Below are 21,375 nucleotides of genomic sequence, written 5' to 3'. Positions count from 1 at the left end.
TATCAAGTCGGTCTTTGAGCTACTCATGCCTAATGTAATACAAAAAAATCATTCTTCAAATGACAAATCTAGAAGGAAGGTGAGTTTTTGGAGAGAACTGGAAGGAGCTGGACCAAATGCATTTACATGCATATTTGGAGGTTCTCATTCTGACCGGAGTTTACAAGTCAAAGGATGAATCAACAGCCAGTCTATGGGATGCAGAGACAGGCAGGGCAATATTTCGGGCCACAATGTCTCTGGAGACTTTTCCTATTTTCTCCAGAGTAATCCGATTTGACAATCGAGAGACAAGAGTTGTCAGACGGGAAACAGACAAACTAGCAGCTATTAGGACAGTGTGGGACAAGTGGGTTGAGCAACTTCCCCTGTTCTATAACCCAGGCCCTAATGTCACAGTAGATGAAGGACTTGTGGCATTCAGAGGTCACTGCTCATTTAAGCAATATATGCCTTCCAAGCCAGCTAAATATGGCATAAAATTCTGGGCAGCATGTGATGCAAAAACCAGCTATGTTTTGAACATGCAGGTTTACACTGGAAAGCCAGCTGGAGGAGCCCCAGAAAAAAAAAAATCAAGGTACAAGGGTTGTGCTTGACATGTCAAATGGTCTCAGGGGGCACAACATAACCTGTGACAATTTTTTCACAAGCTATAACTTGGGTCAAGAACTTCTAAAAAGAAAGCTCACAATGTTTAGGACAGTCCGAAAGAACAGAGCTGAACTCCCCGCTGAGCTACTGGTGACAAAGAACAGAGACCTTCAATTGTCCATGTTTGCCTTTACAGACAATACAGCCCTGGTGTCCTATTGCCCTAAAAAGGGTAAAAATGTTGTGCTCATGAGCACTTTGCATAAAAATGCTGAAATCAGCACACGAGAGGACCATAAACCAACAATGATCCTTGACTACAATGCTGCCAAAGGCGGGGTGGACAATCTGGACAAGGTCACAGGGTCATACAGCACCAAGAGAATGACTGTGTGCTGGCCACTGGTCATCTTTTACAACATCATTGATGTATCAGCATACAACGCATTTGTCATTTGGATGGAAATCTTTCCGGAGTGGAATGTGTCAAAGCTGTACAAGAGGCGCATTTTCTTAGAAAAGCTGGGCAAGGCACTTGTGGTACCACATATACAACGAAGACAGCATATGCCAAGGACCCAGCTACTGCAGCTGTAGTAAAGGAGATCCAGGAGAGGACTACACACAGTACATCAGTGTGTGAGGTAAGTAAAAGTGTGTGTTTGTGCGAGTGCATGTTATGTGTGTCTTAGGAGCATCAAAAAATATATTAACCATTTTATTTGTCTTTCTAGGTTGCTAGTGGAGGAAAAAAGAAGAGGAAGAGGTGCCAGGTTTGCAAGCCATCTGATGATGTCAAAACGAGCGTGACTTGTGTGAAATGTGCAAAATTTATTTGCACAAAGCACAGTCTGATGACATGTCCTTCATGTGTTGTGTAGATGACAAAACTAAAGCATCTAGTTAATTTACATATATTCATTTTTGTGGCATTTCTGATTGTATTTATTGCATGGTGTATACCATCACAACATGATGACATGTTACTTGTGAGCTGTGGAGATTCACAGACATACATGCACTGTGTTAGTGTTCCTAAGATCTTATTTTGTTGTTTTGTTCATTTCTGGTTCAAAAAACAGTGGCTGAATAAAGTTTACTTTCAATACAAATCTTCATGACTCATTTGTCTTGATTTTAATGAGCGGGTCAATTTGACCCAGAACAGTATATGCGTCTCAAGTTCAATTATAAAGATCACCCTATGAAAAAAAAAAAAAAAAATTAAAATGTAATATAATTTTTTTTTTTTACAAAAATCAATTTCAAGGATAATTATTGCTTTTTTGTGTGTAGGTTTTTTCAGCAAACATAAAAAATGTAAATCACATTTTTTATGTCAAAATGAGTTAGTTGTCGTCATTTATCCTTTATTTATGATAAATAAAAAAACATCATTGCACAAATATTAACTGACATTGTTAGTATTGGAGTTAATAATCAGATACAAAAATGTTTGAGTATTTTTTGGGTTTCTGACACTATTACATGATTAAACACTCCCCGAGTCAAATTGACCCACGAACATTATTGCTTTACCTCAGAAACGAACATAACAGGAGGGTTAATAAAGATGTAGACTGCAACAATCAGATGGTATTAGGATTTTCATCTGTCAATCATCAGTTACTTGGAGGATTATTAAAAAATAAAATAAAATAAAATAAAGACCTGAGATCACCTACAAATGTACAGCAGTCTCAAGGAAAAAAAACAGCATCAAATCTTAAGTATCTTAACAGGAAGTTTGTTTATTGTCAATAAACTGTACTGTTCTGTAAGCAGACATCTGCACCCGACTGATCAGAGCTCTTTGACAGGAGTCAAAATGGTCTTAAACCCAGAAATGAACAAAAATGCTTCATCTACCTTCACAGCAGAAGCTGTTTCCAGTAATACATAGTTCCCACACACGTGACCAGTATTACGCAATACTGTGTTTTCCACCATATGTTGAGGCGCATGTGAAGAAGATGACTTACAGACAGACCAGAGCTCAGTATATTGATACTCTTGACCAAGAGCAAGATTTAGGCATAAAATAGCTGCAGAGTTGACCCATATGAGGTGGAGAAAGAAATGATGTCAGACGAAACAGACAAGTTGTCACCGAGAAGTTACTTTGATATTGTTAATTAATAATGAACACGAGGAGTGCCTACAACAGAGGAGCTTCACAGCTTTAAACCCACGGATGCTTATAATTAATAACGGATTTGTGAAGGACGTCCGAACTCGTCATGTTAATAAAGTTCTGGTGACTGGCAGAGTAAGTAGTTACAATAATAAACACGTATATGTCCCTCATGGCTTGCTACATGCTACATCAGCTAAGCTAATCTGTGCTACATTAAAGATAGCTGTTATTTACTGTAGCAAAGATTAGCTTAGCTGATGTAGCAAGTACTACAGTAAATATCACTGATTATTTCTCACATTACTACATTATTTATTTTGTCTATGACTGTCTTTCATATTTAAATTAGTCTTAACAAAATAAATCATTTGTAATTATTGCTCAGTCATAGTATTTAACGTGTTACAGTAAATGTCACTGATATTATTTATTTTCCACTATGACTGCTTTTGTTAATAAAGTTAGTGGTGAAAAGTTACAATTTGGTAACTCCTTTTAATCCATTGGTTAAATGTTGTTTTAAAACCCTGAAACAAGATCATCATTTTAATTGTTTTCTCCCTTTGTGTTGTATTTCTGTGTAAGGTTCTCCCAGAAGATGCAACTCCACTTGGTCCAGAAGTTGTGTGCAGTCGTGCATCACAGCAACAAATGAGTGAAAATATCATTTCTATAAATGAATCTGCTTTTCCAAGTATATTTAGTGTGGTTGTGAAACATGCATTCCTAAATGTACGTGTGCTGACCTTTAGTTTGAATTTTTTTTCTTTTCATTTATCCTTTATTTATACATGTAGACTCATTGAGCCACGAGAAATCATTTTCAAGAGACCTGTTTAGGGAGCAGATGGGGCTTAAGGGCCTTGCAAATGGGCCCAGAGTGGGGCGAATGAGGGTGGGGGCAGGTGTGGGCGCTTCACTTACCCCACCCACATTTTTGATGTTGTTGGTACCGGGACTTGAATTGGCGAGCTTATGATCACAGGCCCACCTTCTCTAACCTCTGCACCACCACTCCCCAAAAAATAAATAATAAAATAAAACAGTTGCACCAAGTTTCACCTTCTTCATTTCAATAATTAAAATACTCTGTTTAATCTCAAATACTGAGAAATAGTTTCATTGTAATGTCACCTCTACTAGACATTATTTTACTACACATAAATAAAACCTAGCTGTAGTGATTGTTCTTTGGCAACTTACCAGTTTAGTGTTTTATTGACATGTACAAAGCATAAAAACATGCATGTTGCTGTATGTTCCTCCTCCAGGAGGAGACTGACACAGTTCTGAGTCAAAGCCTATAATTAGAAATTCAAAACAGTTGAAACTGAATACAAGATGAGAACTGTGGGTGATTTGATGTCTTTTAATGAAAATGACTCCATGCAGCTGATCATAGTGGGCTACAGAATAAATACCAGATCAACAACTCTAAAAAAGTTAAATCTGGTCCTCTGGACATTAAAAAAAAAAAAAAACAAAGCAAAACAACAAAAAAATGTAGAAACGTTTCGTCTCTCATCCGAGAGACTTCCTCAGTCTGAGGAGCTGTTTTCAGCTCAGTCTCTTAAATAGCACCTTCTCAGAGTGGATCAACCAGTTTGCTGCTGACAACCAAAACCAGCTGATCACATGCTCAAGAAGGACCATCAGCCTAAAAATGGATCATTAGCACACTGATGGCTGTTTACTATTCACAGAGGGCTGAGTGATACTAGCAATCACAGCAGTGTAAGAGGGGGACAGTTGAACCCGGAGGCTCCACCCCTGTTTAACGATGGACGGTTTCTTTTCACAAAGATGGCCTCCTTTACTCCTCTCTCAAACCATTGTTCCTCTCTGTCCAAGATGTGCACATCTTCATCCCTGAAAGAGTGACCGCTGACCTGGAGATGAGTGTAGACCGCAGAGTCCTGGCCTGATGATGTTGCTCTTCTGTGCTGGGCCATCCTTTTGGCCAGTGGCTGTTTAGTTTCCCCGATGTAAGACTGATCACAGCCCTCCTGACACTGAACAGCATACACAACATTACTCTGTTTGTGCCGGATGAAAGACGAAACGTTTCTACTTTTTTTTTGTTGTTGTTGTTGTTGTTTTGCTTCGTTTTGTTATTTGAATGTCCAGAGGACCAGATTTAACTTTTTTAGATTTTTCATCCATCCATCCATCCATCCATTTTCTTCCGCTTATCCGGGGTCGGGTCGCGGGGGTAGCAGCCTAAGTAGGGAGGCCCAGACTTCCCTCTCCCCAGCCACTTGGTCCAGCTCTTCCGGGGGAATCCCGAGGCATCCCAAGCCAGCCGAGAAACATAGTCCCTCCAGCGTGTCCTGGGTCTTCCTCTGGGCCTCCTTCCGGTGGGACGTGTCCGGAACACCTCACCAGGGAGGCGTCCAGAAGGCATCCTAACCAGATGGCCAAGCTACCTCAACTGGCTCCTCTCGACGTGGAGAAGCAGCGGCTCTACTCCGAGTCCCTCCCGGATGATCGAGCTTCTCACCCTGTCTCTAAGGGAGAGCCCAGACACCCTGCGGAGAAAACTCATTTCGGCCGCTTGTATCTGAGATCTCATTCTTTCGGTCACAACCCAAAGCTCGTGACCATAGATGAGGGTGGGAACGTAGATCGATCGGTAAATTGAGAGCTTCGCCTTTTGACTCAGCTCTCTCTTCACCACGACAGACCTGTACAGCGCCCGCTTCACTGCAGACGCTGCACCTATCCGCCTATCGATCTCACGCTCCATTTTTTTTTTAGATTTTTCTACCTGGAAAATTGAGCATGCATCAGGATGAGACTAATCAGTGCTTTTTTTTTTTTAAGATCACATTCATACACTGATGGGACACACATCAGAGGCTATGAGAGGTTCAGTGTCTTGCTCAGGGACACTTCAACATGCGACTGCTGGTAGATTCAAACACGCAACTCTCGCATTGGAGGACGACTGCTCTAACCACTCAGCCACAGCCGTCCCCAATTAATCAGATGTACCAGGCATTTTGCTCACTGTTTCAAATACTCAACCATAACGCCACCCACTCTGTCATCATGTGAACAGAAGTCTAACCTGAATGACCAATGAGGTCCTAGACGCAACAAGGACTCTAGGACAATCTCCCAACATAGACGTGCATTAATTTCTTCAGATCGTTCCTGTGTTGTTAATCTATTCTGTGCTTCATGCACAGACCTAGGGGTGGGAGATATGGCTCAAATATAATATTGTGATATGTCAGAGTATTCTGACAATAACAATAAATTTTGTGATATATAAAAAAAAGAAAAAAACAGAAGTCATGGTTATTCATTTGACAAAATTAATCTAGCATGTTGCTTGGCAATATTTTATTAAAAAAAAAATAAAAAAAACAAGGGTTAATTTTACTGCAATTACTTTATTTAGTAAAGTATTCAGTCTAAAAGTATAAAAATAAAAAAGATCCTTCTGTTATTTAGATTGAAAAAATCTGCACAAAATATAGATCAACAAAATCCACCACCAAAGTGCAGGTGCTGTTCCCAAATAAACTAAATCAAATAAAGCTTAAGATCTGTTGAGCATAAATGTAACATACAACACAAAATATGTTGCCTTTAAATGAGCTATAACATCCACAAGTTGTGACAAGGTGTCTTCAGACCTTGAAGCTTGTTTGTGTTTCAGCTGCAGGAATGATTCCTTTTCTCTGATGCTCTGTCTTTGATCACCTGCCTCTTTTCTTGGTCCATGGACTGTGGAACTCAAGAGACACAGCTGAGCTGCGCGTGTTTGTACCAGCAGTTTAGAGTGGGGGGGGAGGTGCTCAGCGTGAGGGAAGAGGCAGCGTGAGTGATGCCTTTACTTTTTTAGCTATATTGCACGCAGCTAGATTAGCGTTACGCCAGTACTAGTGGGGTGGTGGGGATGCACAGTTTGGTTCAGTAGTTTGGCGTGCTCACTTCTGTTAACTGGGCAGGGTAAATTATTTTTGTTTGACATCTTTCTGTGTCGATAAATATGCGTTTAAATACAAGGATCTCATTTTAAACTCACATCTGAACGCATGAAACAGAGCAGAGGAGACAACGAATGGGAGAGAGTCTTCCCCCCTCCCTTTCAGTCATGAGAGCTCAGCGGAGGAGACATTGTCAGATTTATTTTGCAAGCTGACTGTCAGTCAAGACTGATACATATTTAAACAAGTTAAAAAATATATTTTTGTGTACATCAAATGTGTGTTTAAATACCAGGATCTCATTTAAGCTTAAACGGGAGCATTAAACAGAGTGGAGTAGACAACAGGAGGGAGGGGCAATTCCCCCGTCCTCCCTCCTGCTCAAATGAGCAGTGCTGAGGAGAGATCACGTCAAATTTATTTTAAAAGTACATTTAAAAACAGCAGCTGTTATCAAAAGTGTTTACCAATAATAAAAATAAAAAAAATTAAATCAATGGTACTAATTTAATGAATATTTACCACATTCTACCGGTACTAGTTGACTTCCGGTCACATGACCTCAATAAGACTTCTGGGTAATGTTTACTGGTAAATAAATTTTAAATAATTTCAGTTACGTAGGTGTTTGGCACTGTTCTGTCCAATGATTATGCTTAGATAGTTATTCTGTTCATTTTTTAGGTATAATGGTTTCATGAGTCAGACAACGAAACATCATGAAGACTTGTGACGATCATGCAAGTCTCAACGTGTTGAAAGCAAGCAATGACTGTGAACCACCATCAAGTGGCTGATTCTTGTACTACAACAAGAAAGCTGCACACTGCCAGAGCTGAGCACACATTTTGATAATGAATGGTGGATGTCCACAGCTAAATAACCGGAGCGTCTTATTTATGTACAAAATTATGATTTATCTTATATTTAATTTGTGCGGCTTACAGACAGGTGCGTTCTTTACCCGAGAATTATGGTACTATGCCTTTAAACAACTTGGGACATTTGATGTCATGTCTTTGGAAGCTTCTGGTAGGTTTATTGATTAACATCCGAGTTAATTAGAGGCACCTGTGGATGTAATTTAAGGAACACCTGAAAAACACTGCTTCCTTGTGTAACATCATGGGAAAGTCAAGAGAAATCAGCCAACATCTCAGGAACAGCATTGTGGACTTGCACAAGTCTGGTTCATCCTTAGGTGCAATTTCCAGATGCCTGAAGGTGCCTCGTTCATCTGTACAAACAATTATACACAAGTACAAACAAGATGGGAAATAGAGATCCACCGATCCGATACCAATATCGGTATCGGTCCCAATATCGAAAAAAAAAAAAAAACTTCTGGATCGGGTATCGGTGACAATGTGACCCATCAATGACTGGGAAGATCTATTCACTCTAATTCTATGCTTTGTGCTCTGAGTGACATCACACGCCAGCAAACTCACCGCACAGACTGTTTTCAAAATGGAGCAAGCGAAAGGATCAGCCATCTGGAACTATTTCACACTACCTCAGCCAACACATTCAACAGCTACTATGTGCAATACGTGCACAGCAACGGTTCCAAGGGGTGTCACTAAAACTTCCAGTTATAACACTACCAACTTAATCAAGCATCTCCAGAGATTTCACCCTAAAGAGCACACCAAGTATGTTCAACGGAATTCAGCACTATTTTTCTGTATCAAATCAGTATAGAATCGATATTGGCCGATACTAAACAACAGATATCGGTATCGACATTGGGAGTGGAAAAAGTGGATCGGTGCATCCCTAATGGGAATGGCCAGCCATCATACCGCTCAGGAAGGAGACGGGTTCTGTGCCCCAGAGATGAACATGCTTTGGTCCAAAATGTGCAGATCAACCCAAGAACAAAAGCAAAAGACCTGGTGAAGATGCTGGCTGAAACTGGTAAGTGTGTCATTAACCACAGCGAAATGAGTATTGACATGGGCTGAAAGGCCACTCTGCCATGAAGAAGCCATTACTTCAAAAGAAACATAAAAATGCCAGATTAATGTTGGCAAATGCACACAGGGACAAACCTTAATTTCTGGAGACATGTCCTGTGGTCTGACGAAACTAAAATGGAACCGTTTAGCCATAATGACCATTGTTACATTAGGAGGAAAAAGGGGGAAGATTGCAAGCCAAAGAATATCATCCCAACTGTGAAACACGGGGGTGGCAGCATTATGTTGTGGGGTTGTTTTGCTGCAGGAGGGACTGGTGCACTTCAAAAAATAGATGGCATCACGAGGAGAACATTATGTGGAAATATTGAAGCAATATCTCAAGACATCAGCCAGGAAGTTGAAGCTTGGGCGCAAATGGGTCTTCCAAATGGACAATGACCTGAAGAATACTGCCAAACTGGTTACAAAGTGGCTAAAGGAGAACAAAGTCAATGTTTTGGAGTGGCCATCACAAAGCCCTGATCTCAATCCTATTGAAAATTTATGGGCAAAGCTGAAAAGGCAAGCCTCCGAACATGGCCCGGTTACACCAGTTCTGTCAGGAGGAATGGGCCAAAATCCCTGCCAACTATTGTGAGAAGCTGGTAGAAGAATATCCAAAACGTTTGACCCAAGTCATACAGCTGAAGGGCAATGGTAAATTGCCAAACAAATACTAATGGAGTGTATTAAAATTTTTGCCTTTGAAGAAGGTAATAAAAATTGCCTTAAAAAAATTTCACTCATTATTTTGGCATTTTAGAAAAAAATGTTAATAATCCTAACTGACCTAAAACGGGAAAAGTTCATTCTGCTTTCATGTCAGACAGTGTGAAAATATGCACGTTTCTTTTTAAATGATGTATGTAAACTTCTGGTTTCAACTGGATGTGTTCAAAAAGAATAAATAATTGAAGCTGATGTTAATTGCTCATATTGACTGACAAAAGGCAAAATAAGTTTTTGACAACATTTTTCAACAGATACAAGAAAAATAAACATACCGGTATTTAAATTGTACATAGAGTATTGTAGTTGTGGAAGTGAAGACGACTTACCTGCCAATCCATTGACACCTATGAGCCCAGCAGAGCTGGCAATGCTGACAAGATGACCATGATTGTTGGCGATCATGGCAGGAAGAAAGGCCTTGTAGGTCTGAGCACAAAAAGGAGAAAAACAGGTAAATTATAAAAAATATGCAAAAAGTATTTCCCTAGCAAAACTGATAGAAAATATAAAAATGGACAGGAAACAATGCATGATATTAGAACAAAAACATCTGTTTCAGACCTAACTTAAAAAGAAATAAAAGTCAGTTCTTGGACTAGGGCTGGGCCATATCATATCATTCACGATAATACCGGTAAAAAAAGCTTGCCCGGGCAAATAAATGATATCATGATATGCTAATTTCATGACGTAATACGTCAGGGGCCCTGCCCCGTTAACAGAACCGAGCGCGCCGAACGACCAAACCGAACTGCGCACCCCCCCTCCGACTGGCGTAATGCTAATTAGTTGCGCACAGTACTAGATAGCTAAAAAGCTAAAAACAAAACACACGGCTCAGCTGTCTCTCCATCCAGCTCTAAACTGCAGGTACAACCAACTCAAAAGTCTCTCCCTTCCCCTCACATCCCGCTCTGAGCTGCCGGTGCAGGCGCAGCTCTCGGCTGCGTCTCCCCCACTCCAAGTTGCCGGTACAAACGCAGCTAGCATTTTTTTTTCTCCGCACCGCGCTCTGTGCTGCCAGTGCGGGTTTCCCCCGCTCTAAACTGCCGGTACAAACATGTGCAGGTCTGTCTCTTAAGTTCCACAGTCCATGGACCAGGACCAGAGTCCGGTGATCAGAGACAGAGCATCAGAGAAATGAATCATTCCTGCAGGAACAGAGGAAGCTGAAACACCACAAGCTTCAGGGTCAGATGATCACCTTGTTACAAGTTCTGGAAGTTTGTTTCAGATGTAATGGACACGGGGATGAAAAAATCCACCACAAAAACTGAAATGCAGGTGATGTTTCCCAAAATAACTAAATAAAATGAAGCTTAAGTTCTGTTGAGCATAAATGTAACATACAACAAAATATATGTTTCCTTTAAATGAGCTATAACTTCCAGAACTTTTTTCATCCCCGTGTCCATTACATCTGAAACAAACCCAAAGCAAATTCTAATGAAGTTTTATTTAGATATCAAGCACAGCATTAAGGCCAGCCATAATTTACATGAAAGTAAATCTGTTGGGCATCACCTTGACACTCAAACAATAATTTTGAGTGCCACAATGCCGGACAGGACAAGGGAGAAAAAAAAGTTCTGGAAATTATAGCTCATTTAAAGAAACATATGCTTTTTTTTTTGCTGTATGTTACATTTATGCTCAACAGATCTTAAGCTTCATTTTATTATTTTATTTAGTTATTTTGTGAAACCACCTGCATTTTAGTTTTTGTGGTGGATTTTGTTGATCTATATTTTGTGCAGACGGTTTCAATCTAAATAACAGATAGATCAATTTTATTTTTATACTTTGAGACTGAATACTAAATTAAGTAATTGCAGTAAAATTAACCCTTGTTTTTTTTATATATAATACTGCAAAGCAACATGTTTAGTTAATTTTGTCAAATGAATAACTATGATTTGTGTTTTGGTTTTTTTATATCACAAAATTTATCGTCATCGCCAGAATGCTCTGAAATATCACATTATAATATTTGAGCCATATCGCCCACCCCTATCTTGGACAAAAGTTAACTGTAAATTACTACAGAGAAAGGATTTTATCTTTGATCTTTGCAGAGAAGGGGGATAAACTAAAAAATGTTCTGATGCCTTTTCACAGCAGCATGGTTCAGTTCTTTAATTTATCAGGGACTTCTTGATTAAACTGTGGAATGGGTGCATCTCCGTTTGTAGCTGAACACCATTTACACCACATACAGTGCTTATAAATCAAGCAATGTTGCACAAGTTTTATTTTCAAGATTTGATTAAAAAGGACTAAAAGTCTATTTTTCAAGATAAAATAAATGGGAAATGGACTGTACTTCTGAAGTGCCTCTCTAGCAAACCATAACTATCCAAAGCACTTTACAACGCAAGCTGTGCCCTCATTTACCTCCACACACACATTCATAAAGCACTATACTAGATCTCTATAAAGATAATCTGAATCTGTAGAGACTAATCAGAGCTTTAGATCACATTTATTCACCGATGGGACACAGAGGAAATGAGGGGTTCAGCATCTTGCCCAGGGCTGCTTCGTCATGTGACAGAATACTGTCAGGATTCAAACCTTTGAAACTGTCAGAGAACAACTGAACCAACCACTGATCCAAAGCCCCAAACAAAGTAGATAACAGGATTTTACTTTTAAAACTCTGGCATAAAGGGCTATGGGCATCGTGTCTTTTATGTCTATTTTTTTAATACTTCACCATTTTTTAGCAGTCTTTCCTTGCTGAAGCACCCATATTACATGAAGTTGCACTGACCCAGATTAAATTACAGAGGTAATAAAAAGCTTCAAAGGACACTAAGCAGGATTCCTCTTTGTCAGGGCGAGTTACAACCTTTGGGGAAGTTAAACTTGTTGCGTGGCACAGAACCCATGTCTGAGCTCATCAAACATGGACCCAAAAGTTTGTACAAACATGAATTAGGTAAGGATTAGGTTTTAATTTTGCAATTAGAATTCATAGATTTCCAACAAGGGTGTATGAGGAATATTACGCTTACAACATGGCCAGGTATTCACTGCCAGCACGGCTGCATTTAGAATCCTTTGAGATGAAATCAGTAACGGTTTGAGATGGATTGGTATTAGTGGTGTAACGTACACGTGGGTGTATTGAACCATTTCGCTATGGCATGTTCGGTTCGGTCCACGTGCGTAACGTTTTGGTTATTTTTTCACTCATCAAATTTTATTAGCGAGAAATCATGCGCTGCAGAACTGAAGTTCCTTAGAGTGTTTCAGCACTGTGCTATTTATTGTTGCAGTCTTGTAGCATGAGTAGCATTAGCATCCTAGCATCTTGTTGCGGTCTCCTGTTTGGGAACATCAGTGTTTCCCCTACCATTATACAGGTGGGGTGCCATACCCCGCCAACAAAACTGAGCACCCCGCCTACCAAATTGAACTTGCCCCTCCCACCCGGCACTGACATATCACTAAGGTAGCGGCACAAAATACAGGCTCTCTAGCAAAAAAGCCCAAGGCAGCACTCGCATTGCTTCTTCCCTCATGTTGAACGCCCCCCTACCCCACTCATAAACTGTTAGTACAAGCTGCGCTCAGACATGTCTCCGCCCCCCCATCAGCAAAAATCATGGATGAGATGAGCACCCCGCCATGGCAAGTTAACTAGGGGAAACACTGAACATTATGGCTTTCTTGTTAAGACAAGCAAACAAATCCAAAAATGTGTGTCGACATTGTTTCATGGAGATTGGATCTACAGCAGGCAACACATTTAACCAGGGCTTAAATTGTAAACTGATTGATACCGGAACAGTGGGCTGGTGGGGGTTCTGTGGGTCCTCTCACAGAAAATTTTGAATAACAGAGATCCCATTTCCTGCATTCTGGTGCATTTTAAAGGGTTGTTATACATCAGCATTTACCTACATATGTAAACACTTGATTAAATCACTATTTTGGAGAGGAACAGCAGGTTGTGTGTGAATTAGAGCAGCACCAATTTTGTCAGGTGTCCTAAACCCCCTCCTCCCTCCCCTCACTTCACGGTTCTGAGTTGAACTCTTCTCCGCTCCTGCTCCAGTCTCATGGCACTGTTTGAAGCACCTGAAGGATTCAATTATCTGTTGTCCAACTAAGGACATCCATCCATCCATTATCATTTACCCGCTTCTTCCATTTTGGGTCACAGGGGTCACCGGTGCCCATGTCCGGCAATCACTGTGCGAGGGGCAGGGTACACCCTGGACAGGACGCAAGTCCATCACAGGGACAAACAACCATTCACTCTCTCATTCTCACCTAGGGACAATTTAGAGTTACCAATCAGACTAACATGCATGTTTTTGGTCTGTGGGAGGAAACCGGAGTACCTGGAGGAAACCCACACATGCACAGAGAGAACATGCAAATTCCACCCAGAAAGGCCAAAGGCCAGAATTTGAACCAGGGACCTGCTCGCTGAGAGGCAGCAGCTCTACCAGTTGCGCCACTGTGCTGCCCCATCCATCCGTGTTTTATTAAAGTAAATGGACTGTCTTTTTGACATTTTGATTGCTGTTGTTATTTTGACAAATTAGCGCCGTTGTTTTGAAACGTGACGTATAATGTGAATAACACATCAAACATTTCTCTCTTTGCATTTTTAATTTATTTTTTACAGTGAGCTTTTTTATTTATTATGTGTGAAATGTAGCAGGAGTTCAGACACCTGCTGATGTTGTGCGCGCGCTAGAGCTGTCTGGAGGCATTTGTGCGTAGCGTGCAATTTTTAAAGGGAATTTATTTATTCTGTTGAATAAATGATCGTCTGTTTGGAGGGTCTGAGAGGAGGAGAGGGGGTGTTTTTCAGTGCGCAGCCCCACTGAGTAGGGACAATATTTGGAGAGGAGGAGGAGACAAGGAGGAGGAGACAAGGAGGAGGAGAATCTCTGTATATAAGTCCGTAAGTCCATCTGTCCCTCTGTCCTCACCCCCTACCCCACCCCCACCTAGAGGCTCCTCTACTGCTCCTCTACTGCTCCTCGAAGGGGCGTGTAACTATGCACCGCGTGTGCTGCGGCTGCAACATCCACAGACTGGGTCCGCCGGGCTGAGGGCAACGTCTCCCCTCCTTGTATTTTTAATAAATAATCAAAATAAAAATGTGTAATGACTTTGAACTTTTAGGGGCGGAGTTGCCGGATCCGAACAAAGAGTTGCAGAACCAGAACGGGTCAAAATGTGAGAGTTCCCGGATCTTGTTCCGGCAGGATCCGGCTCAAATTAACCACTGCATCCAACTTGTTAACGCGCTTGAAACGACATCATCCGAACGTGAACGTCTCCAGAAAAGCAGCTTGGTTCAAAGACTGATAACAGCAGCATTTAAACAACCTGTATCCAGTAATTTAGATCGGTCCAAAGCAATAACACAAGCTGTAGGAGTTTTTAAAGCTCTGGATCTACGTCCGTATTCTGTTGTTGATGCGCCAGCTTTACAGTTATTGAGCCCCGCTATGACATCCCATCGCGTAAACACTTCAGCCAAAAAGTTGTAGCAGCACTTTATGAAAAAGCTAATTATGATTGTCAACAAGCCCTGGAGCCCAGATTTAAAGCCCTGCCACATCGACGATGATGAGCGAGAGAGGAGATTCAGCCACCTCATAACAGAAATGATGACCGTACAAGAAGAGGTATTGTTATTGTATTATTATGGTCTAATTGAATTTTTTTTAAATTAAAAATTATAATATTATTAACTCAATTTTTTTTTACCTCTGTGTTCGTTTGTGGTCTGAGGATGTCATAGAGTTCCTCTTCGGGGAAATCATCCACCAGATCACCTCCATCTAAGAAGTCTATAATGACTGAACTCTTGTGAACTTTTCCAGGGACTGGTGGGAAGTAGTAAGTAGGGACGGGTGATATGGCTCAAATATAAAATTGTGATATTTCAGAGTATTCTGACGATAATGATAATTTTTGTCATATAACAAAAAAATAAACAAACAGAAATCATAGTTATTCATTTCATAAAATTAACTTAACATGTTGCTTTGCAGTATTCTATAAAAAAAAAAAAAAAAAAAAAAAACAAGGGTTAATTTGACTGAAATTACTTTATTTAGTAAAGTATTCAGTCTCAAAGTATGAAAATAAAAAAAATAAAATTATCCTTCTGTTATTTAGATTGAAATAGTCTGCACAAAATATACATTAGATGAACAAAAGATACCACAAACGCTAAAGTGCATGTGCAGTTCCCAAAATAACTAAATAAAATTAAAGCTTAAGATCTGTTGAGCATAAATGTAACATACAACAAAAAAATTGTTTCCTTTAAATGAGGTATAACTTCCAAAACTTGTGACAAGCTGACCCTGAAGCTTGTGTTGTGTTTCAGCTTCCTCTATTCTTGCAGGAATGATTCCTTTTCTCTGATGCTCTGTCTTTGATTACCTGCCTCTTTTCTTGGTCCATGGACTGTGGAACTCAAGAGACACAGCTGAGCTGTGCGTGTTTGTACCGGCAGTTTAGAGCGGGGGGAGACCCAGCTGAGCTGCGCCTGCACCGGCAGCCCAGAGCAGGGTGGGGGAGAGGGAGAGACAGCTGAGCTGTCTGTATCCACAGTTTAGAGCTGGGTGGAAAAACACAGCTGAGCTGTGATTTGTTTTTTAGCTTTTTAGCTAGCTAGTATTGCGTGCAGCTAATTAGCGTTACGCCAGTACCGACAGGGTGGTGTGTGTGTGGGCGGGGGGGGGGCTGCTAACGGGGTGGGGCGCCCCACTTGTATAAAGGGAAACACTGATGTATTTATGTCATGAAATTAGCATATCATGATATAATTTATTTTCCCGGGCAAGCTTTCTTTACCGGTATTATCGTGAACGATATCATATGGCTCAGCCCTAGTAGCAAGTCCCTTTTGGAGCAGGTCCAAAAAGAGGTTTGTGAGTACAGAGCTTCAGGGTGCCCTTCCCTTGAAGCTGACCCTCTTCTTTGGTGGAAAAACAATGAGGCCAAATATAGCCACATTGCAAAATTAGCACAGTGCTAACTCTCTATTCCTGCTACCTCTCTTGCTACTGAGCAGGTTCCACCGGCGCTGGAGATATTCACTGCAACTAGATCCATGCTTTTGTCAGAAAATGTGGACAAGTTGGTCTATTTGGCCAAAACCTTAAAACTTGATTAGTTAGATTGTCAATGTCAATTTCTTTATATAGCGCATAAAAACAATAAAAGCTGACCAAAGTGCTTTACAGTTACAACAGATATAAAGAGTAAAAAATGCATCTAGTGCCACTCAAAAACACAAGTTAAAAGTACATACAACACCCAACAACAATAAAATCAGCTCAAAATTTGTTCTCAGACTCCGCATGGATCAAATGCCAAGGAATACAGATGAGTCTTCAGCAAAGATTTATAAGTCTCAACAGTCTGAGTGGTCTTTAAATTCTCGGGTAAACTATTCCACAATTTTGGAGCAGCGCCGCAAAAGCCCAATCACCTCTGGATTTCAGTTTGGATCTGGGGACATCTAAAAGGAACTGGTTGGTAGACCGGAGTGCTCTTACTGGAGTGTAGATGTTAATAAGATCACATAAATAAGACGGGGCCAGACCTTTTAAGACTTTAAAAACAAGCAATAAAATCTTAAAATCAATCCGGAAGTGGACAGGGAGCCAGTGGAGAGAAGCCAGGACAGGGGTTATGTGTTCATATTTTTTTAGTTGTTAAAAGACAAGCTGCAGCATTCTGGACAGATTGTAAGCGATGCAAAGATGATTTGTCTAAACCAACATACAATGAATTACAGTAGTCCAAACGAGATGTAATAAAAGTGTGAATCACCTTTTCGAGGTCTCTGAAAGGGAGACAAGACTTCACACTGGCAATGAGTCTTAGCTGGAAGAAACTGGATTTCACAACTGTATTTATCCGTTTGTCTAAATTTAAAGCACCATCAAAAATAACTCCCAGATTCCTAACATTGGTGAGGCTGTATGAAGCCAATAGGCCAAGAGTGTCAAGGGTGTTACATTTACCAAAGCTGATGACTTTTGTTTTATTTTCATTTAAATTCAGAAAGTTTAGTTTTAACCAGATTTTTATGTCGTTTAGACAGTTCAAGAGTGGATCCAGTGGAGTGACCCTGTCTGACTTAATGGTCAAAAACAAATGATTTTTTTTTTTTCATTCAACCTTTATTTAAACAGATAAATCACATTGAGCCTCGAAGACTCATTTACAAGCGAGACCTGTTTGGACAGAAAAAAACATTGGTTAACTGGACACATGTAGGAGTTAGAGGCAAAAAAAATTCCTATCAGACTTTTTTCTTGGCTGAGCGCATGAACTGTTCAAAGGCAGCTGAGGATGGAGGAAGTAAGGAGGGATGTGTGTAAAGTTGTGTTGAGGAGGGTCTCAGAGTAGAGATTTTATCAATAAAAAAACTTGGAAAACTGTTCACACAGTGTAGGAAATTCAGCAACATGACCAGCATCACAAGGATTCACAACAGAGTTAAAAACATTAAAAAGAACCCGAGGTCTGTGACTGTTATTTAAAACCACGTTAAATAAAAAAGCAGTCTTAGCAACATTAACAGCTCTCTGACAATTTCACAAGCTGTCCTTAAAGATGTCCAGGGAAACCTGCAGTCTGTTCTTAATCCAATTCCTCTCAGCTCGTCTGCACTGACGTCTGAGCGCGCGGGTTGATTCGCTCCGTCACGGCTGAAGTGACTTCCTATTTTTGATTTTCAGAGGAGCAACAGAGTTCAGAATGTCAGTACACGTAGAACTAAAACGATCAGTAAGATTGTAAACGGTCTGTTGCTGCTTATTGTTCTAGTTCTGACTGTTATTGTATTTATTAAGCTTTTCATTATTGTTAGTATAGTTTATTTATTGTAAAGAGTGCCGTTTATTTAAAATATCATTCAAATTGGTCGCTTTTATTTATTTTTATACAAACATATTGTTTACTTGGCATATTTTCACAATAAACATTTTTAAGTCTTTATTTTGGGCTTTTATCTACCATAAATTAACCGAACCGAGCCCTCCTTGAAACTCAGCCGAACCGAAATGTGATTTTAGCTTACCGTTACACCCCTAGTTATTATATGTTCCACCTGCACTACCGCGGTGATTAATTCAATTTCAATTCAACTCAGTTTATTTATATAGCACTAAATGGTAAATGGACTGTACTTATATAGCGCCTTTCTATCTTATTTCAAGATACTCAAAGTGCTTTACACTACAATCTGTGTCCTCATTTACCCATTCATACAGCTCTATACTAGATCTCTACAAAGCTAATTGACTAAAGAGACTAATCAGTGCTTTAGATCACATTCATACACTGATGGGACACACATCAGAGGCAATGAGGGGTTCAGTGTCTTGCCCAGGGACACTTCGACATGCGACTGCTGGTCACCAAGTCACAGCAAAAGTCATCTCAGGGCAATGAACAGAAACATTCATATAAAAAAATAATAAGTTCACTTTATTTATCTGAGGAGCAGACTGCTTTGAATTTAACTTCATCGCAGAACTCTCATCTTGAGCAAGTATGAAGGCGACAGTGGAAAGGAAAACCTCCCTCATGAGGAAGAAACATTTAGCAGAACCAGGTTCAGGACAAGCGGCCATCTGCTTTGACCAGCTGGGTTTGAGAGGAACAGATACACAATGGCAGGTCAAAAATCACATTTTAAGATAGAAATAGTAGCAAATGAAAGCTATTCAATTTTAGCAAATCATTTAAGGAAATGAGATCAATTTGTCCTCCAGTAGTCTAATATAATTAGGTTTAATGGAATATAATTTGGCTATAAACACAAAAATGCCACTAGTCTGTTTTATGCCTTACCCAAAAATGAGCCATTGTGTTTACTTCCATCGTCTTCTCAATGAGAGAATCTGGAGAATCCATAAATTTCTTTCCCGTCACAATTCCAGCATTGTTTACCAGTATGCTGATATCACCCACTTCCCGCTTAACCTGCAAGGAAAAAACAAAAGATATACATATGTATACAATGTATATAGAGGTACTGGTCATAAAATTAGAATACCTTGAAAAAGTTTATTTATTTCAGTAATTCCATTCAAAAAGTCAAGCTTGCATATTACATTCATTCGTTACACACAGACTGTTGTATTTCAAATGTTTATTTCTTTTAATGTTGAGGATTATAACTGACAACTAATTAAAACCCCAAATTCAGTATCTCAGAAAATTAGAATAAAACTTAAGACCAAGGGCGGCTGTGGCTGAGTGGTTAGAGCAGTCGTCCTCCAACGCAAGGGTTGAGAGTTAACTCCACCAGCAGTCACTTGCCGAAGTGTCACTGGGCAAGACACTGAACCCCTCGTTGCCTCCGATGTGTGTCACATCGGTGTATGAATGTGATATAAAGCACTGATTAGTCTCTTTAGTCAATTAGCTTTGTAGAGATCTAGAGTGCTGTATGAATGGGTAAATGAGGCACAGAGTGTAGTGTAAAGCGCTTTGAGTGTCTTGATAAAGATAGAAAGGCACTATACAAGTCCAGTCCATTTACCAATTAAAAAAAACAAAAGGATTTTTAGAAATGTTGTCCAACTTTAAAGTATGAACATGAAAAGTATGAGCATGTACATCACTCAGTACTTAATTGTTTCTCCTTTTGCCTGGATTACTGCAGCAATGTGGTGTGACATGGAGTCGATCAGTGTGTGTCACTGCTCAGGTGTCAGGAGAGCCCAGGTTGCTCTGATAGTGGCCTTCAGCTCTTCTGAATTGTTGGCTCTGGCGTATCACATCTTCCTCTTCACAATACTCCATAGATTTTCTATGGGGTTAAGGTCAGGCGAGTTTGCTGGCCAATTATGAACAGGGATACCGTGTTCCTTAAACCAGGTACTGGTAGCTTTGACACCGTGTGCAGGTGCCAATTCCTGTTGGAAAATGAAATCTGCATCTCCATAAAGTTGGTCAGCAGCAGGAAGCAAGAACTGCTCTAAAACTTCCTGTTTAGACGGCTGCGTTGGCCTTGGACCTCAGAAAACACAGTGGACCAACACCAGCCGATGACATGGCACCCCAAACCATCACTGACTGTGGAAACTTGTCACTGGACCTCAAGCAACAGGGATTCTGTGCCTCTCCTCTCTTCCTCCAGACTCTGAGACCTTGATTTCTAGAGGAAATGCAAAACTTACTTTCATCAAAGAACATACGTTTGGACCACTCGGCAGCAGTCCAGTCCTTTTTGTTTTTAGCCCAGGTGAGACGCTTCTGACACTGTCTCTTGTTCGAGTGGCTTGACACAAGGAATGCAACAGCTGAAACCCATGTCTTGCATACGCCTGTGCGTTGTGGTTCTTGAAGCACTGACTCCAGCTGCAGTCCACTCTTTGTGAATCTCCCCCACATTTTGGAATGGGTTTGTTTCACAATCCTATCCAGGTATCCTGATGCATGCTCAATAATCCAGGTAGAAAAATCTAAAAAAAGTTAAATCTGGTCCTCTGGACATTCAAAAACAAAAACAAAAAAAATGTAGAAACGTTTTGTCCTTCATCCGAAAGACTTCCTCAGTCTGAGGTGCTGTATTCAGCTCAGTCTTATAAATAGCACCTTCTCAGAGTGGATCAACCAGTTTGCTGCTGACAACCAAAACCAGCTGCTCACATGGTCAAAAAGGACCATCAGCCTAACAATGGATCATTAGCACACTGATGGCTGTTTACTATTCACAGGAGGCTGAGTGATATGGTAAATGAACTGTACTTATATAGCGCCTTTCTATCTTATCGAGATACTCAAAGGGTCCTGAGTTAGTGGGGACGCTGTCACATTAACTCAGGAGCCAGGCAGAAGGAGAAATCCCACACAAGACAGGCTCTAGAGCAATGTGGATATCCTAACTGGGCCTTCTTGAAAGCAGAGAAGAAACCCAAACAGTACTCCAGTCAGCCATCAGGTAAAAAGGAGAAACCTAGACCCAGACCAGTGGCCATTCCGTATGTTGAGGGAGTATCAG

At 40.4% G+C, this 21,375-nt stretch overlaps 1 protein-coding gene across 1 annotated transcript in view; it reads right to left on the bottom strand.

The window, feature by feature from the left end:
* Positions 1-21,375, bottom strand: part of LOC119414862 (epidermal retinol dehydrogenase 2) — a 123,308-nt gene that overhangs the window by 86,696 nt on the left and 15,237 nt on the right. The window contains exons 3-5 of the mRNA XM_037681983.1: positions 19,218-19,349; positions 9,692-9,791; positions 1,582-1,588 (exon numbers count right to left, since the gene is read on the bottom strand). Coding sequence (XP_037537911.1) covers positions 1,582-1,588; positions 9,692-9,791; positions 19,218-19,349 — 239 coding nt within the window. The remainder of the gene's footprint in view (positions 1-1,581; positions 1,589-9,691; positions 9,792-19,217; positions 19,350-21,375) is intronic.

Source organism: Nematolebias whitei, chromosome 9, assembly GCF_014905685.2.
Source record: "Nematolebias whitei isolate Nwh7 chromosome 9, NemWhi1, whole genome shotgun sequence".
Taxonomy (NCBI): domain Eukaryota; kingdom Metazoa; phylum Chordata; class Actinopteri; order Cyprinodontiformes; family Rivulidae; genus Nematolebias; species Nematolebias whitei.
This window is presented reverse-complemented; position numbering and strand designations above follow the sequence as displayed.